Source organism: Bubalus kerabau, chromosome 1, assembly GCF_029407905.1.
Source record: "Bubalus kerabau isolate K-KA32 ecotype Philippines breed swamp buffalo chromosome 1, PCC_UOA_SB_1v2, whole genome shotgun sequence".
Taxonomy (NCBI): domain Eukaryota; kingdom Metazoa; phylum Chordata; class Mammalia; order Artiodactyla; family Bovidae; genus Bubalus; species Bubalus kerabau.
In genome coordinates this window covers 80,603,419-80,627,295 of record NC_073624.1, presented here as the reverse complement: position 1 = coordinate 80,627,295, position 23,877 = coordinate 80,603,419, and the positions used below count along the sequence as shown (strand labels likewise).

The 23,877-nt window shown below is 34.7% G+C and overlaps 1 protein-coding gene across 6 annotated transcripts in view; it reads left to right on the top strand.

The window, feature by feature from the left end:
* The window catches only part of KIF21A (kinesin family member 21A), a 187,417-nt gene that overhangs the window by 120,217 nt on the left and 43,323 nt on the right, over nt 1-23,877 (top strand). For 4 of the 6 annotated variants that reach the window (XM_055580576.1, XM_055580615.1, XM_055580604.1 and 1 more), the window contains exons 8-14: nt 1,591-1,786; nt 2,178-2,367; nt 3,021-3,084; nt 11,837-12,040; nt 16,804-16,842; nt 21,349-21,439; nt 23,609-23,726. In XM_055580576.1, coding sequence (XP_055436551.1) covers nt 1,591-1,786; nt 2,178-2,367; nt 3,021-3,084; nt 11,837-12,040; nt 16,804-16,842; nt 21,349-21,439; nt 23,609-23,726 — 902 coding nt within the window. The remainder of the gene's footprint in view (nt 1-1,590; nt 1,787-2,177; nt 2,368-3,020; nt 3,085-11,836; nt 12,041-16,803; nt 16,843-21,348; nt 21,440-23,608; nt 23,727-23,877) is intronic. The other 2 variants (XM_055580593.1, XM_055580585.1) reach the window with 1 other exon arrangement.

The following is a 23,877-nucleotide window of genomic DNA, read 5'->3' as shown; positions in this document are numbered from 1 at the left end:
TTATTGTAACTGGACAAAAATTTTTGTTTTTTAAGCCAAATATAAATTATTAAAGTTTGCTAAATTGTAACCTTTTACTGTGTTTATTTCTTTACTTTCTAGTATAGCTTTGTTTTGTAACAAAGAAGAGATAGTAAACATCTTCCCCATACCAGTGTCAATACTTTTGAATACTTCAGTACTTCTGAGAGTTTGCTTGCCCTGTAATAAACTAAGATATTTGCACTAAGGATTTTGAATTCCTCTTGAGGTTTATCTAAGCTACAGCTAAAGAATCTCAGATGTTCCTCACCCATTTCCTAGGTAAAGTAAAGTGAAGTCGCTCAGTCGTGTCTGACTCTTTGCGACCCCACAGACTGTAGCTTACCAGGCTCCTCCATCCATGGGATTTTCCAGGCGAGAATACTGGAGAGGGTTGGCATTTTCTTCTCCAGAGGATCTTCCCGACCCAGGGATCGAACCCAGGTCTCCTGCATTGTAGGCAGACACTTTATCATCTGAGCCAACTGTGTGGGTGTTAACTCCTTTCTTCTAATCCCATTCTCCTCTGTTCATGGAATTCTCCAGGCAAGAATAATGGAGTGGGTAGCTGTTCCCTTCTCTAGGGGATCTTCCCAACCCAGGGATTGAATCCAGGTCTCCTAGATTGCAGGCAGATTCTTTACCATCTGACCACCAGGGAAGCCCAATCCCATTGCAGGCCAGCCTGGGTAAATTACATCCTTAATTGTTAGTATGTAAGTGCCTGTTACACCAGTGACTTCCCTGGTGGCTCAGATGGTAAAGCGTATCTGGAGAAGGAAATGGCAACCCACTCCAGGACTATTGCCTGGAAAATCGCATGGACAGAGGAGCCTGGTAGGCTACAGTCCATGGGGTTGCAAAGAGTTGACACAACTGAGCGACTTCACTGTCACTAAGTGCCTATTAGAATTTCCACGTCTGATTCATTGACAGAAATTTCTTAGCCATAAGGATTTTATTATCCTCTTCTTTGATTGATAAAGCAATTCATCATGACTGTAAAATAATCTTTCACATTTTTCCTGTGTAATCTAACCAGAAATTCTGGAACTTTGACCACTCAATCACAAATGATATTTCATATTGTGAAACATATGGGTATACTAAGTACTTTTCTTCAGCAGGTGACAGAATTTTGTGTGAAATATTTTGCTAAGAAAAAGATCAGGATGCAAGTTATTAAAAAAAAAAATTTAAATCCTGAAATATTAAGCACATAATGAAAGCAATGGGTTTTGAATTTCAACATTTCATAGGTAGATTAAATTTTAGAATTATTCTGTGTATATTGCTTCAAAATTTTTTTGTAAAGAGATGAGAAATAAATGTATGCACTTTCGCTTTCTCAAGGTATTAGGTGTCAAAAAGGGACAATATAAAAAAATCTTTTTCCTTAAGGTAGCATTGAGGCTTTAAAATTTGCTTTTATTTTTATGTTTGGTAATATCAATCTTTTGGTATCTTGAAGAGTAGATATTATTCAAAAGACAGGTATTTAAAATGATTATTTCAGCATTTTATTTGCTTTTATCTGTAAACGTAATTATTTTTTTGTGTGTCTTTCAGCCAAACAATCATGATAGCATGTGTCAGCCCTTCAGACAGAGATTTTATGGAAACTTTAAATACCCTGAAATATGCCAATCGAGCTAGAAATATCAAGAACAAAGTGATGGTCAATCAGGACAGAGCTAGTCAGCAGATCAATGCACTCCGTAGTGAGATCACACGACTTCAGATGGAACTTATGGAGTATAAAACAGTAAGTTAATGATTTTGATTTTGCATTTTGTGTACTCAGTGATACCTTTTTGTGATGGCTCTCACATATGTCTCTGGAGTCTCTTGTCATAATGGTGACATCTTTCCTTTTAGGGGTAGAATTCTATAGTTTTCTTTGTGGGTAGCCTTTAATAATATTCAGTCTAACAACTTGATCAGCCTCTTGTTTCAAAAGACTACTTTCTCAATCAAATTCTTTAGTGACATGCTCAACGAAGTGATGTAGTAGAGGGAAAAGGAACTCTTGCCTTGAGGCTGTTAAGGCAAAAGGGCTCCTGGTTGTAGAATTATACAGTCCCGCATATCCTTTAACAAGACTCTTGTGTAGTTAGAACATCTCAACCCACAAGGAAATAACTTTTCTTTTCTAGGGCAAAAGAATAATTGATGAAGAGGGTGTGGAAAGCATCAATGACATGTTTCATGAGAATGCAATGCTACAGACTGAAAATAACAACCTGCGTGTAAGAATTAAAGCCATGCAAGAGACAGTTGATGCACTGAGGACCAGAATCACACAGCTTGTTAGTGATCAGGCCAACCAAGTTCTTGTCAGAGCAGGTATGTGTGTGGGCTGTGGAATGAGTGAGGGATTACTTTTGGAGGGCAGGAAATATTCTTCATGGTTTTTAATTTCATGAAATAGTTGAAGTTAAAATGTCAGTTTCTGTAATTTATTTATTTTTTTTTAATTTTATTTTATTTTTAAACTTTACAATATTGTATTGGTTTTGCCAAATATCAAAATTTAAAGTTAATGTTTAATTTGTAAATAATGCATTCTTATAGAAATGAAATGTGTCTTTGCTTCATCATATTATCTTTCTGCTCATGGAATTAAGGGCAGGAAATTTGCTGTTTAAATTATGTTTCAAAGCATTATTGTTTGTTTTCATAACCTTGTTTTTCTCTTACTCTTTTCTGTTGAATTTTAAAGGAAATTCCTTTTTTTTTTTATTAACTTTTATTGGAGCATATAGTTGGTTTATGATGTTGTGTTTCTGCTGTACAGAAAAGTGAATGCTACACATATACATATATTCACTCATTTTCAGATTTTTTTCCTGTATAGGTCATTACAGAGAACTGAGTAGAATTCCTTGTGCTATACAGTAGGTTCTTATTATCTGTTTTTAAATATAGCAGTGTATGTATATATGTCAATGTCAATCTCCAAGTTTATTCTTTCCCCCTTTCCTTATTTTTTCTTGCAGGTGAAGGGAATGAGGAGATTAGTAATATGATTCATAATTATATTAAAGAAATCGAAGATCTCAGGTATAGTTTATATTCTGCAATATATAATGCACATATTTGGGTTTTGCAGTGAAGTATTATTGCTACTATTTATTTGTTGGGCTTATTTTGTGTAGGGCTTCCCAGGTGGTGCTAGTAATAACCCACCTGCCACTGCAGGAGACGTGAGATGTGGGTTTGATCCCTGGATCGGGAAGATCCTTTGGAGGAGGGCATGGCAACCCACTCCAGTATTCTTGCCTGGGGAATCCCGTGGACAGAGGAGGCTGGCTGGCTACAGTCCATGGGGTTGTAACTATTCACAGTGATAGTTCAGCTCTTTGGTCAGGTTAACTTTAGGGGAATAGGTACTTGCCTATAATGAAACATATGGGAACATAATGTCACAAACTACTTTCTTCTTCTCACATTATCTTCCTGTGTTCTTCTACTGCTCTAGTCGTTGTACCCTTAATTGGAAACTTACCAAACCTTATATAAGGATAGGCATAATTGGTGTCAATGGAGTTGGCTCCTTGTGCTCCTCACCCTCCATTTGGGAATGCTCATTATCAATAAGTCATCCCTAATTTTTAAAATCTCCCATTTATCCTGTTTCTTTATACTTCCCCAGCTGTCTTTTATGAGTGAGTTATTGCATCCCTATAAATTGCCTGCTCCTCGTACATATAAAGTTCATTCATCACTCATATTTCACACACGTACAGCAAATACTCACTGTAGGCCAAGCATCATGCCATGGATTAAACAAGTATGACATAAACAAGGAATTCACAGCCTAGGTGGGTAAACTTACATAAATAGTCACATGCAGTAAATAGGATGACCAGAACTGGTAAAGGGAACACCCACACCTGTTGTGGGAATGTGGAGGGGACCACTGAGCACAGATTGTGAGAATAAAGGTCAGAAAGATGATGAAGAACACTAATTATTTCTGTAATATTTTCAGGTTCCATGATTTGCCCTGTTGGCTGAGCTGCTTTCTCTTGAAGTAAAACTACAGTCAGCTCCATCAGGAGCATCTAAATAACTCAGAACTCACTTCTGCTATCCATGTGCAGAAAATAATCAAGTGAAAGATCATCTTTCACAACTACCCTAACAATTCTCTATATTTTGTTTGTCTTCTCTTTCCCTTTCTCTTCCTGTGGCTATTTTAGAGATACTTAAACAGAGATGAGTAGTTTTTCTACTATTTCTGCCTCCATAAGGCAAAAATCCCTTAAATGCTTCAAAAAGTAAAAACTGATGAGAAAACATCTGATGTAACAATAAAGATACTCAAATTGTTGTTGTAGTTCACTCAGTTATGTCTGACTCTTTGTGACCCTGTGGACTGCAGCATGCCAGGCTTTCCCGTGTCTTCACTATCTCTTGGAGTTTGCTCAGACTCATATCCATTGAGGTGATGATGCCATCCAACCATCTCTTCCTCTGTCGCCACCTTCTCTTCTTGCCTTCAATCTTCCCAGCATCAGGGTCGTTTGCAGTTTGTTGACTCTTTGCATCAGTTGGCCAAAGTATTGGAGCTTCAGCATCAATCCTTCCAATGAATACTCAGCATTGGTTTCCTTTAGGATTGACTGGTTTGATCTCTTTGCTGTCCAAGGGACTCTCAAGAGTCTTCTCCAGCACCACAATTGGAAAGCATCAGTTCCTTGGTGCCCAGCTTTCTTTATGGTCAGACCCTCACATTGATACATGACTACTAGAAAAACCATAACATTGATTATATGGACTTTTGTCAGCAAAGTCATGTCTCTGCTAAATTTTAATAACACTGCCTCGGTTTGTCATAGCTTTTCTTCCAAGGAGCAAGCATCTTTTAATTTCATGGCTGCAGTCACTGTCTGCAGTGATTTTGGAACCCAAGAAAATAAAGTCTGTCACTGTTTCCATATTTTCCCCATCCATTTGCCATGAAGTGATGGGACTAGATGCCATAATCTTAGTTTTCTGAATGTTGAGTTTGAATTTATTCTGTTTATATATTTCCAAACTTTACCTTTTTGATGGAGAACTTTGGGGCCTTAGGTTATAGTTCTGGTCAGCAACCCAACCTGGGCTTGTAATTTCCATCTTGTATTGGCAATGATCTTTCCTGCCCACTGCCAAAAACTTGTTCTCTGACCAGTCTCCAGTTCTTCCTGACTCTTTAGAGTCCATCTTTACCATTCCTTCTGACAAAACTAATCTCTTTTAGTTCCTAAAGATTCTTTTTCTGCTCCTATTTGCTTCCTTTTATCTTTTTTTATTTTCTTGGCATTGATCAGTTGTTAGGCTGATCCATACTCTGGTTCTTGGGCTACATTTCCTCTCTTCCATCCTGCTATTCTAAGACTGGACCTAAGCTTGATCTCACTATTTGATGAATGGCTTGACTAGTGTCACTATTTCCTAGAAAACTGACTAAATCATTTCTGTTCCTTCTAGTAGCTAACAGAAACATCTTATATCTTTTGTTTCTTTAAGTTCTTGAGTTAAGACTATTGCCTAAGTCATCTAGAGAACAATGATGACTCTTAGGCCTTGAGTTCAGTTGGTGATCAAATATTTTGTGATATGGGTTGAGTTTATTCCACTTTCCCAACTTTTATTTGATGGCTCTTTAATTCAGTTTGTCCCACTCATAAGGAGTATTCTTCTACAATCTCAGTACTGTAATTTGTCATGTAAATATTAATTTACATATGGAATAAACTTAAATAAGCTTTGAATTTAAATTGAGTTACTTGGATTGAACATTTTAAGCTACTGTTTATTAAGTATATGAACTTGGACAAATTACCAAACATCTTTGATCTTTAGTGTTCATCTGTAAAAATGAGATAATGCCCACTATTGTCAAAGAATTTTTGTTGTTATTGTTGTTCAGTCACTAGGTCATTTTCAACTCTTTTCGACCCCATCAACTATAGCTCGCCAGGCTTCCCTGTCCTTCACTATCTCCCAGAGTTTGATCAGATACATGTCCTTTGAGTCCGTGATAGTATCTCGCCATCTCATGTTCTGTTGCCCCCTTCTCCTTTACCTTCAATCTTTCCCGTATCAGGGTCTTTTCCAGTGAGTCAGCTCTTTGAATCAGGTGGCCAAAGTATTGATGATTCAACTTCAGCAGCAGTCCTTCTAGTGAATAATCAGGGTTGCTATCCTTTGGGATTGACTGGTCTGACCTCCTTGCAGTCCAAGGGATGATCAAGGGTCTTCTCCAGCACCACAATTCAAAGGCATCACTTCTTCAACTCTCAGTCCTCTTTATGGTCCAGCTCTCACATCCGTACATGACTACTAGAAAGACCATAGCATTGACAATACAGAACTTTGCAACTTTGTTGGCAAAGTGATGTCTTTGCTTTTCAACATGCTGTCAAGATTTGTCATAGCTTTTCTTCCAAGGAGCAAGCATCTTTTAATTTCATGGCTACAGTCACCATCTGCAGTGACTCTGTGGCCCAAGATAATAAAATCTGTCACTGCTGCCAGTTTTCCCCCTTCTACTTGCCATGAAGTGATGGGACTGGATGCCATGATCTTAGTTTTTTGAATGTTGAGTTTTAAGCCAGCTTTTTCACTCTCCTCTTTCACTTTCATAAAGAGGCTCTTTAGTTCCTCTTTCCTTTCTGCCATTAGAGTGGTATCATCTGCATATCTGAATTTATTGATATTTCTCCTGGCAATCTTGATTCCAGCTTGTGATTCATCCAGCCAGGCAATTTGTATAGTTCTTCTATGTATCCTTGCCACCTCTTTTTAATCTCTTCTGTTCTGTTAGGTCCTTGCCATTTTTATCCTTTATTTTACACATCTTTGTGTGAAATGTTCCCTTGTTATCTCCCATTTTCTTGAAGATATATCTAGTCTTGCCCATTCTATTGTCTTCTTCTACTCCTTTACAGCATTTAGTTAAGAAGGCATTCTTAACTCTCCTTGCTATGCTCCAACTCTATGTTCAGCTGGGTATATCTTTCCCTTTCTCCCTTGCTTTTTGCTTCTTTTCTTTCTTCAGCTATGTGTAAAGCTTCCTCAGACACCACTTTATTTTCTTGCATTTCTTTTTCTTTAGGATGGTGTTGGTTACTGTCTTCTGTACAGTACTACGAACTGAAATTCTTCAGGCACAGTCTGCCAGATCTAATCCCTTGAATCTATTCATCATTTCCACTGTGTAATCATAAGGGATTTGATTTAGGTCACACCTGAGTGGCCTAGTGGTTTTCCCTACTTTCTTCAATTTAAGCCTGAATTTTGTAATAAGGAGCTTATGATCTGAGCCACAGTCTGCTCCAGGCCTTGTTTTTGCTGACAATGTAGAGCTTTTCCATCTTCGGCTGGAAAGAATATAATCAGTCTGATTTCAGTATTGACCATTTGCTGATGTCCTCTTGCCTGGAAAATCCCATGGACGGAGGAGCCTGGTAGGCTGCAGTTCATGGGGTCGCTAAGAGTCGGATATGACTGAGTGACTTCACTTTCACTTTTCACTTTCATGCATTGGAGAAGGAAATGGCAACCCACTCCAGTGTTCTTGCCTGGAGAATCCCAGGGACGGGGAACCTGGTAGGCTACCGTCTATGGGGTCACACAGAGTCAGACATGACTGAAGTGACTTAGCATAGCATAGCATGTGTAGAGTTGTCTCTTGTGTTGTTGGAAGAGAATGTTTGCTATGACTAGCATGTTATCTTAACAAAACTCTGTTAGCCTTTGCCCTGCTTCATTTTGTACTCCAAAGCCAAACTTGCCTGTTACTTCAGGTATCTCTTGACTGCTTATGTTTGTATTCCAATCCTGTTTGATGAAAAAGACATCTCTTTTTTGTTTTAGTGACAGAAGGTCTTCTAGGTGTTCATAGAACCATTCAACTGCTGCTTCTTCAGCATCAGTGGTTGGATCATAGACTTTGATTATTGTGATTTTCAATGATTTGTGCTGGAAATGAACTGAGATCATTCTGTCATTTTTGAAACTGCACCCAAGTACTGCATTTCAGATGCTTATGTTGACTATGAGGGGATCTATTTCTTCTGAAGAATTCTTGGACACAGTATAAAGATAATGGTCATCTGAATTAAATTCATCCATTCCCATCCATATTAGTTCACTGATTCCTAAGATATTGATGTTCACTCTTCCCATCTCCTGCTTGACCACATCCAATTTACTTTGATTGATAGACCTATCATTCCTGGTTCCTATGCAATATTGTTCTTTATAGCATTGGACTTTACTTTCACCACCAGACACATTCACAACTGTGCATCATTTCTACTTTGGCCCTGCCTCTTCATTCTTTCTGGAGCTATTAGTAATTGCCCTTTGCCCTTCCCTAGTAGCTCACTGGACACCTTCTGACCTGGGAGGCTCATCCTCCAGTGTGATATCTTTTTGCCTTATCACACTGTTTGTGGGGTTCCTGTGGCAAGAATACTGGAGTGGTCTGCCATTTTCTGGTGGCTCAGTTGGTAGAGAATCTCCCTGCAGTGCGGGAGACCCAGGTTTGATCCCTGGGAGGAGAAGACTCCTTGGAGAGGGAAATGGCAATCCACTCCAGTATTCTTGAGTGGAAAATCCGATGGACAGGGTGGCCTGGTGAGCTACAGCCAATGGAGTCCAAAAGAGTCAGACACGACTTAGTAACTAAACCACCACTTGTCATTCCTTCTCCATTGACCACACTGACCATGAACTATGAACCATGCCTCGAGTGGCCCTGCACAGCATGGCTCATTGCTTCATTGAGTTACACAAGCCCCTTTGCCATGACAAAACTGTGATTCATGAAGAGGAAAGAATTATTATGGGGCTCCAATAAAAGGACAGGATGTATAAAATCTTAAATTGAAAAGGTCTAATGTGTTATTACCATTTAGTTATAAGTTCTCACATTGTGTTTTTATCTACTAAATTCTACTCTAATCCATATTTTAATCAATAATTTCTCTTAGGAAGGCATTCATTCACAGCTTCTTAATGCAAATTATGTCAATGTATTGCTTCACATGGGAATGTTTATATTTTGTCTTATCATTTTAATTATAAAATAATAACTAGTTACCTTTTAATAAACTTATACATCACATTATTTGTTGTGAGATGATAATAGTCACTAATTAATCCTAGTTTTCTGAGGTTTAAAGTTTTTGTAGAAATTTCTGAAAATATAGGAAAGTATATCCAGAGTCATCATTCTAAGAACTGATGTTTCATTTTTGTATATCACAAAAAATAATTTATTTTTTTCAATGCATACTTTTGTAAAATTTTTATCACATTGTATATATTTTTTTGCTCTCTATTCTTTGAAATATAATAAGATATTAGGAGCATTTTAAACTGCTATTAAATATTTTTTATAACATGAGTCTTGCAGGGCTCCATGAGTACTATCTCATGGTTGTAATTGATTTAACTAAACACCTACAATTAGATAATTATATTTTTTCAACTTTTTAATAAGAATAGTTACTATTTTTTAAAATATTCCTCGATAAATTTTGAATTCATTGTGTATCATCCTCATAACTGTGCTAGAGAAATATATATTTTCATCTCTTTTATGGAAGAAAAAGTGGAAGCTTTAACAGCATCATCTTTTAGGGTTCAGTGAGTGATAAAGCCGAGATGGAACTGTCAAGTTTTCCTGTGTACTTCTCCTTATGCCTCACTGATTGGTCTCCAATTTAATTAAATGCAGACAGCAACAAATGTTTGGGTGGGTGAGTGGAAAGAGAAGAAATTGCAAAGAGAGAGATGTTATCTCTATAGCCCTCACAGAAAGCAGGAGTGTGGTGTGGGGTTAGTGGAGTTGGAAGTGAGCCCTAAGGGTTTCAGCCTTTATTAGCACCAGGACTGAAGCATTAATAATATGCCCTTACCAAATGCAACTGTTAAAATCTGGCACTAATAAACACAGATTATCTGATTATTATATAAATGAGCCAATTAAAAACAGGTCATTATTGATACCTAATTTGTATTTTCAGTCATTCTTAGCATTCATTATTATGTACTCAGGCTCTAGCTAGATATTGAAAATATGAAAAAGTGTAAATTTTGACTTTGAGTTTTTATCATTAAGCTGAGTTTTTATACTTAGGTTGACTTATTAAAAATAACAGCATTATATTCAGAATTTTCTTTAAATTGATTTTGAAATCATTTAACTTAGAAGTGTGTACATTTAACACTTTTAAACATTTAAACTGTAAACAATTGTGAACATTTAAATTTTAAACTATTTAACAATTTTAAAACATTGTAGCTGTTGTGGTGCTTAATAAACAATTTCATTAAAGAAAGTATAGAACACATAAAATATATTCACTGATTTGTGTATATTCTGTCTCTAGCTGATTTCAGCAGTGTCAGGAATAATTTTGGTAGACAGTGAAAAAACACAGAGCTGACTGTGTCTTCTAGAGCTCAGTAGCTGCAAATAATCTAGCATCTTCCTCTGAAACATTTGAACTTATGCAAAAGTACATAGGAATATAGTTTTGAGACAGAGATGAGTGCATGCTAGTAGTAATAGGTAGTACTAGTAGGTTGCATTTTCTCCTTATAGCTCTGCCTCAATCACTCTTGGCCTTCCCAGGTGGGGCTAGGTGGTAAAGAACCTGCCTGGCAATGCCGGAAATGTAAGAGATATGGGTTCTATCCCTGGATTGGAAAGATCCCCTGGAGAAGGGCATGGCACCCACTCCAATATTCTTGCCTGAAGAATCCCCTGGACAGAGGAGCCTGATGGGCTATAGTCTATAAGGTTGCACAGTGTTGGACACCACCGAAGTGACTTAGCATGCGTGCAGTCACCCTTGTGCCAAATTGACCTGGGAAATGTATTATATTGAGGTAGATAATCGTGTTCATGATGGTTTAAATTAAATGGACTTAAGGAACTGGCCTAGAGTAGTCTCTGAATCTCTTGTAATCTCAAGAATCAAGGCTGTTTTATGATCTCATCATTCATTGTTTTTGAGTTTTACTAACAGCACATGCATTATTCTCCTGTCATTGTGAGGACCACTTGAGCAAACAAAAGAATGTTTTCAATTATCAGACTCAGGTTTCCTTGGTGATTTTTGTCTTTTTCCTTACCATATTCAGGAACCAGATATCTTTCAGCCAGTTAGGAGTATGTTTGACTATTTGGAAATGTTATTATAGCATGATCAATAAGAATGGAAGGAAGGGAACCATGCTGCTTGTACATTTTAAGTTTAAATGATGGGTTTACAAAGCCAGAATAACGAGTGTGTATTGGCCAGAATGCAAGTAATCTAATTATCACTGGCACTTTTGAGCACAAAATGTTACTTCAAATTTATAATTATTTAACCAGGAAATTTTAAAAAATATCTCAAACACTAATGTTTAGGAACACTTTTGTTAAAAAAGCTGTACCTTGTAGCATTGTTGAAATATGTTTTGGGAAATGTTTTAGCTTGCAAAACAACTCATTTAATGTGTTCTCCATTTATTCCTAGAGTTGTCCAGTTTGCAAAGATAAAAGGTAGAATAGTAGTTGCTGGGGACTGGGAGGAGAGGGGAATGAGAAGTTATAGTGTATTTTATAAAATGGGTGCAGAGTTTCAGTTGGAGAAGATGGAAAAGTCTGAAGGTAGATGGTAGCAGTCGTACAACAGTATGGATGTACTTTGTGCTGTAGAACTGTACACTTAAGAGACAGTTAGGGAGGTAAATTTTATGTTATGTATTATGTACCACAGTAATAAAATGTTTACAACTGAAATATATTTTTATTCACTAGGGCAAAATTATTAGAAAGTGAAGCAGTGAATGAGAATCTTCGAAAAAACTTGACAAGAGCCACATCAAGATCACCATATTTCAGTGGATCATCAGCTTTCTCCCCTACTATAGTATCCTCAGATAAAGAGACCATTGAGATTATAGACCTAGCTAAGAAAGATTTAGAGAAGCTGAAAAGAAAAGAAAAGAAGAAGAAAAAAAGGTAGTGTTATAAAATCACTTTTATATGAATCTCTATTCTCACTTTTAAGGATATTTTAATTTGCAGCTGCAATGAGTATATATAACCTCATTTTTAAAAATGAAATGTCATTTAACATAGATTATAATTATATTTTTTAAAGATTTATCTCTTCCTTATATGTAAAAAATTAAGTTAATTACAATAATACAGTAGTGAATGTTATTTAGACTATGACAAGGTAAAATTACTATTAGAAATTATTTTATTATTTCTTCAACTAGCTGCCTTTGCATTCCATTCATCTTTTCTGCAAAGCTTGTTCTATCATTACTTAGTATTTTCATTTTTTTCCATTTTCTAATGCAGTTAAATAGTCTCATTGATATATTCTGCTTCCTGTCTAGATTAGTTCAACTAAAGGCTAAATTAATTCATCAGGCTGTCATTTAATGTCATTTGGTCTCTTAAGTATTTTCAGCAGGACTTCTAATTTGACTATGTCAAAATTATTTATGTTATTTCAGACTTTCTGACTCTTCAACAAGGAGTTACTCAGCTTTTCACCACTGTTCTAAGCTTCCTTTTCCTTGCATCCTGGTAGTATCTCCCTCTGAAATCAACTGGATGCAAAGAAGAGGAGGAAAATTAAAATATAACCACTTGTAATGTGCAAGTGGTTAAGACCTCGTAAATTGTGTACATGTTTACATATTGATTCTATGGTGCAGTCAAATAACTTACATAGAATATATTTTAAACATGCTGATCAAATTAATTTTAAGCATTTTTGGCTAGATATTCCAAAGGGGAATAGGATATCTTATTTGTTAAATAGCTTGTTACAGAAGTGCACTTTGTAGAATTATTATTCACATTTAATCTAGTGCTGCTTTGCTCTGTTTATTTAGACATTTATTTTGGCAACCAGGCATATCTTCCTTGAATAGTCTCTTGACTAAAGTTGTTAAAGGTTCAAACTCTCAGAATTAATTCTGCTTTGTGTCCTTGAGTTAAGAAGGGATTATTAGAATAATTAAAACCAGGAACTGCACATCTATGGTCTTAGGAGCATTGTAATTGCAATTCCATCCTTGAGATACTAATGTCTTAATAGGTATTGCTCATGAGTGGTTGATTATGGCAGCATTAGAAATATATAATCATTAGTTTTTTTTTGTAGGGCACTTAAAACTGTAATAGTGTTCACAGAATTATCAAAACTAGTGTGACTCAACATACTGTGGAAATGAAAATGAGACCTTTGCATATAACTTATCATTTATTTGTAAAATTCAGTGGTGTAGTTGGTCAAAATGTGAAATGGTATGACTTGTTTTTAAAGGTGTGGGTAGTTTGGGTTCATGAACAGTAAGCAAGGATATATTTCTCAAGGTCATGAGTTGATTCTGCTCTTTCCTGTTGAGGTAAATTTAGAGATGTTACCATAATCACCTGTTGGGTATGAATAATAAATAATGGGGATCCCATTAGAAACCTAGGCTCTTTTGACATTTTTATAGTGATCATAGATACCATAAATTAATACCTCTGATACAGGTTATTTTTGTAACAATGCAAAGCTGTAAGCTTTTTGATTGATAAATATTATTATTTTAGTCAGTTTGATAAAACACTTCATTTATCACCAATAACTTTTAGCTGTATGTATATGTAATATAAATTCTTATTTTGAAAATGTTAGTAAGCTCTCATTTTAGCTAATGGGTCTTTTGTTACTGTTGAAACAAAAATAATAGACAAAGAGGTCCAGAAATGTTTAGAATGATAGCAACTTTATTGAAGTTAGTGATTAGTCTCTGTAGGAACTCTTTGGAGGCATTTTACCAAAGAACCTCTTTGGAGGTCCTGTTTAGATATTGATTCTGGTTGAGTTGTCTTACATGTTGCATATTTATTTATTTATCAAATAGAGCATTGCAAGATTTGGTGCTACCTCAACTTTGCATATACAGTGAGTTCCATTTAAAATTGTTTGCAACTTGGAACTAATTTTTCTCTAGAAATTGTTACAAATGTATAATGTCCAGATTTCCTAACTCACACACATAAAATGATATTTATTCATTTTATAGTATAATATGAACAATTCAAAAGGGAATAGGAAAAGGAAAGCAGAGGGAAAAAATGAATTTCTGCCTTAGCCAGTCTCTCTTATTCCTACTTACTGACCTCCTGTGTCCCAATGGTGCCTTGATTCATTCTTCCCTTATGAGGTCAGTTCTCATGTAATTCTTCCCTAGCCCAAAGCACTCCCAATTTAAAAATCATCTACTTCTCTCATCTCCTTAAATTCAAAGTTAGAAACAAAGCCATCTGACTAAAGGAACTCATGCCAGTGGAAATGACTTATAACTAATAAGATTCCTCTAGGGAGATTTGTAATTTTGAAAGAGAAAGCATTAATCCAACTATTGAAAATGTGGGCAGCAATCTCACGAGGGAAAAAAAATTAAATGGTGTAGGGAAGATTTTTTTTTACACCCCTTTTTGGCTGAGACTTTCCAAAACCTATCTGGAGTTTGGCCTTTGGGTTCAGTTTTGCTCAGCTGTCCAGTTCTCATAGCTGCTTTCGTTTCTCCCACTGAATCTGCAAATTTTTTAGAAGCTCCATGTCTTTTAATTTACTTTGTTTTGTGTTGTTAGCATTTGGTTGTAGTTACTACAGGGCCTCTGACACTGTAAGTGTTGGTTGGAAGAATGGTAACTATACCATTTTTAAGTCAGAAGCTATGTTTGTTTTCAAGGAGTATGTCTTAAATCATGTTTTATGTGAACCTTTCGCCCTCTTCTGCATCAAAGTTTTTATCTAAACTACAACCAATTGTTAATATCTGTGGTTTAAAGGTTGGCTCTTCTGCCTTTCTGTGCTTATTTTCTGTTGAACTGTAAAATAATCCAAGTGTAGATAGTAAGCAAGTAAGGAAGAATAATTGAATAGGCAACATTGCCTATTTTTATTGTTTAGTTATTATACAAATGTTAGAATGGTTAGCAAGATTTGTCACAGGTCCCCCACCCCATTTAACTTTGGAAGAAACATAATAATGGAACTAAATGAAATAAAGACCGTACTTCTTTAAATTATGGAGAATTATCAGATTATTAGTTTATATCTCTGCCCCTCTACTGTCTTTTGGAACTATTGATTGCAGTTTTTTTTTAAGGAAGCAATTGGAAAGGCATCTAAAGTTTACCTGTTTATTAGCTCACATCATCCATATGTTTTAATATAGCTCTTTTATGTAAGGTAAAGAAAATTTCTTCCTGTTGAAAATAGAAAATTAGGGCTGTTTGCCAGGGAACCATATTCTTTGAGCCATTATAGCTCATTATAGTCAGTATAAGCCTAAATTTTTTTGCTTTTATTGTGTATATGGATAAATAAAATTTGCCTTTCACACAGTAATCCCCATATTTTGGATATCTAGCTTTAAATGATTTGCATTATAGCAATAAAAAATTCACTCATTCATCAGACTGCATTATGTTTGTATTTAGTGGTGTCAGGTTGAAACTCTAGAAATTCTAGAGATTTCTTAAGCAATGGCTTTTCTTTCCCTTTTTTAGCCATTATACTGGACATTTTGATCCCTGATGAATATCACTATGCAAATTTTTTTTCTCAGATTGCTAGTCTCTTCTTGCAATAGCAGTTTATAAGTTGATTGTGAAAACAATCACAGACCTGTGAATTAAAATCACATTATAAAATTAAAATGAGAAATGCCTTGATGAAATGATGCATTACTAAGACTCCATCTCTTTATTTAAAAATATTGATGATTCTTAAAAGTATTTTTGGAATTGCAGGCAGAAGTGTACTGTGTAAAGATTGCTATATGCTTAATCAGAGCCTAGCACATCTATCTCTCTTTTTGCCAACATGAGAGACAATGGGTATTCAGTACATTCCATTGAGTAAAGATTCCCAATTCTGTGTACTGAATATTCTTTAAACTTCAAACTTCTAAATACATATTTATAGTTTTTCTCATAGTTTCCTGGTTAAAAAATAATCTTCCTAATGAAAAGTACTGCATTTCCCATTTTACTGCTGCCTTTGCCTTAGATATAACCTTTTGATAGTCTAGTAATTAGTACAGTGATATTAATTTCAGTTAATAAAATTATAATTTTCCACTGATATCATAACAAACATATTCATTTGACCATAATACCATTTCATATATAATTCTGAAATAGAATTTTTAGTGATGTTCATGTGTAGTATATTAAAATATAAAACAAGTTTAAAAATTAGTATCCTAGTATATAGTATTAATGGTATTTTCATATTATGGTATAAAGGCATTACTTTTTGAAGCTCTTTAAATGATGCCATAAAAAAGTCTTTTGTAAAGGTTTAAAAGGAAGACAGTATCATTAAAAGTGAGCTTTTTTTTTTCGGAAGCTGAGAAAATTGATCCATTTCAGGTTAAGAAAAGCAATGGCATCCAAATGCTCATACTATTTATCAGCTTCATAAATTGAGAACGTACATTTTACTGCTGAGTAATTTCAACTGATAGTCTATATACTCTTCTTAGATATAATGCTGCTTGTTTTTCTACTTACTTTTTATTTATACAAAATGTATTGCCTTTTTACTGTGTATTGTCCTTTGATGATATCTTTTAAAATTTATTTTAAAGTCTTCAAGCTCATGTATCATTTTTACCTTCTTATCACTTTCGCTTTTTACTGTCTGGTTTGTCCTTCATTGGCTTGGCCTTCCAATACTGTGCCTCGTGATTTTGAAGGCTACAGAAACTTGAGGAAAGCAATCGAGAAGAAAGAAGGTTGGAATATTTCCCAGGTTTTTTATTAAAATGTCATTTAAATACTTAGTTGCCATTCACAAGGTTATGTGTTGTAGAATTATATTTCAGACTATATTAGCTTGGTGTTCCTAAAAATAACGATGATCTTATAAAATTAACAAAAACACTGAAAATATGAAAACTACTTTTTGAGGAAAAAACCTACACCAGTTATGTGAATTAAAATTCAGGCAATTTCATGTGAATTTAGTATAGACTATTATAATTTTTGTGGCTAAAAATGACCCAAGAACCCCACCATTAGACTTTTAGAACATATCTTTTGGAAACCTGTGAATAGACAGAGAATTGTTAATTTGGTGGGAACTGGCATTTTATTGGAGCACATGCTAAGTTATGGGTGGACTCTTTCTCTTCACTTCCTTATTTTATGTATCTTTGTTGGGAAAACAACATTAAAATGGCAACAGGCAAAAGGAAACTGTGGCCTTGCTACAGACAAGATTTATAAGGCATATTTAAGGTTGAATAAGAGAAACAAGTTTTGCTATTTAAATGTATCTAAAGTGAACATCAAAAGCAGGATCTTTTCCTTTTTTTTCCATTTGATATTTGAGCAAAATTTAGAAGCACACTTCTGAACTCTCAATATAATAAAAATTTGCAGTTTACTCATTTAGTACGATGATTATTTAACCATATGTCAAGTACTATTTTACTTATTAGAAATTCTCTCTATTGATTTTACTAAACATCTCCTGATTACATAATCAAAATGATTAACATAAACTGATTTCAAAATAATATTAAATATTTTAGAAGCACCACTTTATAAATTTTCTTACTTAAAATAAGCTTTTTGAGAACTTTTATTTTGTAACAATTAAACTAGTCTCTTAATTTAAATAGCTGAAACCTTAAAATTATATTTTCTTTAAGTTATTTAATAATCAACATTCCACAATTATATTCTACATATTGTATTCTAGTGAAAGTCGCTCAGTTGTGTCCAACTCTTTGCGATCCCATGGGCTATACAACCATGGAATTCTCCAGGCCAGAATACAGGAGTGGCTAGCCTTTCCCTTCTCCAGGGGATCTTCCCAACCCAGGGATCAAACCCAGATCTCCTGCATTGCAGGCAGATTCTTTACCAGCTGAGCCACAAGGGAAGCTTGTATTCTAAAGTTTCTATAATTTATTCTAAACTTATTTAGTATATTCTATAGTTAGAATATAATTCTACCTATAAGTTATCTTAGGACTCACCTAATTAGTTTATGTTTAGGATATTATGTTTATCATTGGGATTAAATTAGGACAATAAAATGTGAAAATTTTTCTATTTTGAAAGGTCAAAATAAAATGTATATTTAAAGTAGTATAATAGAAACATTTTCCCACCTTCAAGTAGTTAAGTCCTTTAAATGTACTTAATGAACATAGTTTGCTTCTAATATTTATATGATCCCTAATGGATAACAAAAGCAGAATTATTTGGTGTTTTAGGACAAGGCTTCTTAGACATGAATGTGCATGTAAATAACCTGGGGAGTTTGAGAAAATGAAGATTCTGACACAGTAGGACTGAGATGGAGCCTGAGATTCTACGTATCTAACAAGCTCCTGGATGATGCTGATGCTTCTCTCTCTGTGAACCGAACTTTGAGGCAATATTCTAGAATACTGGCCTTGGAGTCATGACACCTGGTTTTAAGTGCCCTTGAGTTGATAAACTTTCCCAGGGCAAAGTTTCTTTTTTTCGTTGTCAACAGAGATGTTGACATTAGTGGTCAAGATGTCAAAGGTTTTAAGTCATTTGATCACTAGTCTTCCAGATCAAAGATTCTGATTCTATGTAAAGTGCAAACTTACATATTTTTCATTGCTGCTTAGACAGTTATTTTAGGTATAAAATTTCTCCAGTTTATTGAGGAAAGTGTGAATATTTGCTGTATAATAATCATTAAGTATCAAATTGTACTTTAAAAGCTGAAGCTTTAAGTGATATAGGGTGAATTAATAACGTAAACTTACTGCTGATTTTTCTGCATCAGAATTGGCACAAACAGCTTATAATGTATGAATTAATTTCATATGTAAGTGGAAGTAACATTTGTTGAGCTGGACTCTGGTGACTTGGAGGAAGTAGGAGGGTATGTTAGGTCAAGTATCTGGAACAAGGTGGTTATATGGCTATAAACCTGAATAAGAGGAAATTTGTGCTGGAACCTGAAGTAATGAAGGAACTGATAATAACAAAAATTGTATGTTGCAACAGTTGCAGGTGAGGAAGGGAAACTGCATAGAAGAGGGAGTAAGAAATATCTCCATACACATGCTCTTTTCCTAGCTCTAAGCCTTAGGTCTATCTCAAGTATAGGACTGCTTGAGTACATGGTGCTGGCCTTTGAGTCAGATGACTGGATGAAGGGGAATTTCTTTCTAAATTTCCATCTTGAAATGCATGATGATGGAAAATCAATATCCTAAGTGATGTATGATAAGCATTCAAGTATGTTCAGCATTTTTCTCTAACAAGTGATTTAACAAACTCATGGAATCTTGCTGTAGTTTACTTGGTTCCTCTCCAGTTAATTGATATTCTTGCTAGTAGTTTCTACTCACTCTAGAGATGTGCTGTATTACATGCGTCTTTATGCATCTTTCAATTTGTACAATTTTACTCCAACATAATTAGTATGTGAGACTCAGGCAGAGGTGCCAAACAGAGATGCTCATGCACAGTCATAGGGATGAATATGTTTAATAAATCTTTCATGTGCATTTATTATGCACATACCATGGGTACTGGGCATATAATTCTGAGCCAAACACACATGATCCTTACCTTCATGAAACTTAAACAGTCTAGTGGGGGAAGATAGAAGTTAAAGAAATAACTACCTAAATAAACATAAATTAAGAATTATGAAAATTTTGAAAATTAAGAATTTTCAAAGGAAAAGTATTTATATTCATCTTGTTCTGAGTTCAAAAATGTCTCTGAGAATTGGGACCTAGAGTTAAACATTACAGATTAATAATAATAGCAGGGCCTACATAAGATTAATTTTTTAGCCCAGAAGCTAAAAATAAGTCCATGTATTAGGGCAGTTATTTAATGTAGCAGAATATCTGAAAGAAATGATAGCTGTTATAAAGATATTCTGATAAAATTTTTAAACTATTTCTAAGGAAATTTTCTTTCAAGAATATTGCTTTATTCAAGTATTCTTTTTATTCTTAATGTTTTAAAAAGTTTACTAAAGCACAAGAAGAAAATATTCACATATAGATTCATTTGAAATTCACTTTCTTAGTATTATCTAGCTTGATAAAAATATATGAGTCTGACGAACAAAAGTATAACTTCTGTGCATGATTGATCATGGTTGCTAAACCAAGAAGGGTCAGAGTGATTTAACTATTTAAATTTTTTTCTTGTTGTGGACTCTTCTTTTTCTCATGGCCACTAGGGCTGAAGTAGCTTAGCTTTAACACTATTTGACGTCAGTTCGGAGAAGGCAGTGGCAACCCACTCCAGTACTCTTGCCTGGAAAATCCCATGGAGGGAGAAGCCTGGTAGGCTGCAGTCCATGGGGACGCTAAGAGTTGGACACGACTGAGCGACTTCACTTTCACTTTTCACTTTCCTGCATTAGAGAAGGAAATGGCAACCTACTCCAGTGTTCTTGCCTGGAGAATCCCAGGGATGGGCGAGCCTGGTGGGCTGCCTGTTTATGGGGTCGCAGAGAGTCGGACACGACTGAAGCGACTTAGCAGCAGTAGCAGCAGCAGCATGCAGTTAGAGCTGTTGTACTGATACCCGAAAATGAGACTTTTGTTTGGTTGATGAATCTTGTGGCAGATCCTGAAATTTCCTGTTAAATCAGTGGTCAGGCTGAACTTCAGACAGTTTTGATGTGTGGAGATCCATTTCTGTGAGAACATTATGAAAAACAGACCTGTGCTACAGGGATGACCTAGGAGAAAAGAGCTGGTGCTATTACCAGGGGAAATCTGAACACAATGACAGATGCAACCAGTGGAGACAAACCTACCGTGGGCAGATTTATCCTTAAATGTATTAGGACATCAATAAAAATGAAGTTTCTATATCTTTGTATTAAGATGAGAAAAAATTTATATATTTATGAGAAAACAAAACTATTTTTAATTTCCATTGAAATTAGTTTGCCTACATTCTAGCTTATTGAATGTTACTGTGAGTAGTTCTTAGATATCTTATCAGGTGTCATGCTCCAGGGTATAATCTATTCCTCACTGTTTCTAGAAAATAAGATTTTCTCCAATTATATAAATTCATTACACTATGAGTTGAAAGGCAATTTCTATTTTCCTCCGAAGCATCAGACATGATAACTTTGCTCTTTGTTAAATGATGAACTCTTCTCATTTGTTTTCAGAAATAATTGATGGTTTTTAAAAATCTGTAAGGAGAAAAGTGAACAATTTTCCTCTTTAATACTATGCACTTTTGTTTCTTTTTTTTTTTTGAAGTGTGGCTGGTAAAGAGGATAATACAGACACTGACCAAGAGAAAAAAGAAGAAAAGAATATTTCAGAAAGAGAAAACATTGAATTAGAAGTTGTAAGTATGAAAACATGAACCTGGAACTTTGAGTCCCTAGATTAGGTTATTCTTGGTTGCTGATAACTATGCTAACCTGTATGTAGAAAAGAGAATCAGTTATCATGCATCCATTTTAAACTGTTTTCTTGAGGATTTCTTTTCTTCAGAAATGTGAGCTATGAAATATTAGCAACTTATAGTCTTATGCATTATGAAAACATTTTCTAAGGGATGATAGAATACTAAGAGATAAAGTACTCTTTGATTTAAGACAAAGTTTTTATAAAATAACCTTAAAATTGTATATTGATTTATTTTAACAAGAAGTGAAATTTTTATGCTCTTATACTTCATAATCACAGTCTGTCTTTTTTGTATTTATTCAGTGAGACTTTATTGCAAATTTTAATATGTGAAGTATTATAATAGAGGTGGGGCAAAATTAAATCATACTGCTACGCACACTCCATAATATTGAGGGAAAAAAAAATTCTAACTGACTTTTATTTTTTTGTTTTTTCTTTATTTTATTTTATTTATTTTTTACTGAAATGTGGTTGCTTTACAATATTGTTCATTTCTGCTGTACAGCAGAGTGAGTTAGTTATATATATCCATATATCCACTCTTTTTTAGATATCTTTCCCATTTAGGTCACCATAGATCATTGAGTAGACTTCCATTTGGTATACAGTAGGTTCTCATTAGTTATCTGTAGTATATATATATGTCTATCCCTATCTTCCAAATCATCCCACCTCTCCTCACCTCCTTGGTAACCATACATTTGTTCTCTTCATCTATGATTCTGTATCTGCTTTACAAATAAGTTCATCTATATCTTTTTTCTAAATTCCATATATGTGTATTAATATACTATATTTTTTCTTTCTAACTTACTTCACTCTATATGACATTCTCTAGACCACCCATATCTCTGCAAATGGTACTATTTTGTTCTTTTTTTATGACTGAGTAATATTCCATTGTATATATGTACCACATTTTTTTATCCATTCCTCTGCCAATGGACATTTAGATTGTCACCATGTCCTGGCTATTACATATAGTGCTACAATGAACAGGGAGCATGAATCTTTTTGAATTATGATTTTCTCCAGATATATGCTTAGGAGTGGGATTGGTAGGTCATATGATAGCTCTTTTGTTAGTTTTTTAAGGAACCTCCATTCTGCTCTCTATAGTGCCTGTACCAATTTACATTCCCACCAATAGCATAAGCGAGTTCCCTTTCCTCTATACCTTCTCCAGCATTATTGTTTGTAGATTTTTTTCATGATAGCCAGTCTGACCAGTGTGAGATTTTGCATTTCTCTGATAATTAGTGAAGTTGAGCATCTTTTCATGTGTTTGTTGACCTTCTGTATGTCTTTTTTGGTGAAATTTCTATTTAAGTCTTCCAACCATTTTTGATTGGATGGTTCGTTTTTTGATATTAATATTTAGCTTCATGAGCTCTGTATATTTTGGAGATTAATCCTTTGTCAGTTGCTTCATTTGCAAATATTTTATCCCATTCTTAGGGCTGTCTTTTTGTTTATGGTTTCCTTTGCTGTGCAAAAGTTTTTAAGTTTAGTTAGGTTTCATTTGTTTATTTTTGTTTTTGTCTTCATTAGTCTAGGCAGTTGATAGAAAAAGATCTTGCTGTGATTTATGTCAAAGAGTGTTTTGCCTATATTTTCCTCTAAGTGTTTTATAGTATCTGGTCTTATATTTAGGTTTTTAATCCATTTTGAATTTATATTTCTGTATAGTAACAGACAGTGTTCTAGTTTCATTCTTTTACATGCAGCACCATTTATTGAAGAAACTGTCTTTTCCCCACTGTATATTCTTGCCTCCTTTGTCATAGATTAAGTGGCTGTAGGTCTGTGGATTTATTTCTGAACTTCCTATCCTGTTCCATTGATCTATATGTCTGTTTCTATGCCAGTACCATACTGTTTTGATGACTGTAGCTGTGTAGTATAGTCTGAAGTCAGGAAGCCTGATTCTTCCAGCTCTGTTCTTTCTCAAGATTACTTTGGGTATCCGAGGTCTTGTGTTTCCATACAAATTGTAAAATTTTTTTCTTCTAATTCTGTTGTGTAGTCTCTCTTAATGAGGTAATCAGTTTACTTTGTCAATATTGTGCTATTAATAGACACTTTTTACATCACATTTTAGGAAGAAAGTCAAGAAGTGAGTGATCATGAAGATGAGGAAGAGGAAGAGGAGGAGGAAGAAGATGACATTGAAGGGGGTGAAAGCTCTGATGAATCAGATTCTGAATCAGATGAAAAAGGTATTTGTCCTCTGGTGCAAGGACAAAAATTTATTTTGGGAAATTGTTTAAAACATGACAGAAAAATCTTAGCACTCTCCATCTTATCCTTGTATGCCCTCCAAGACTCATGTTCATCTCTTATTGTAGTTAGTCATTATATGACTTCCAT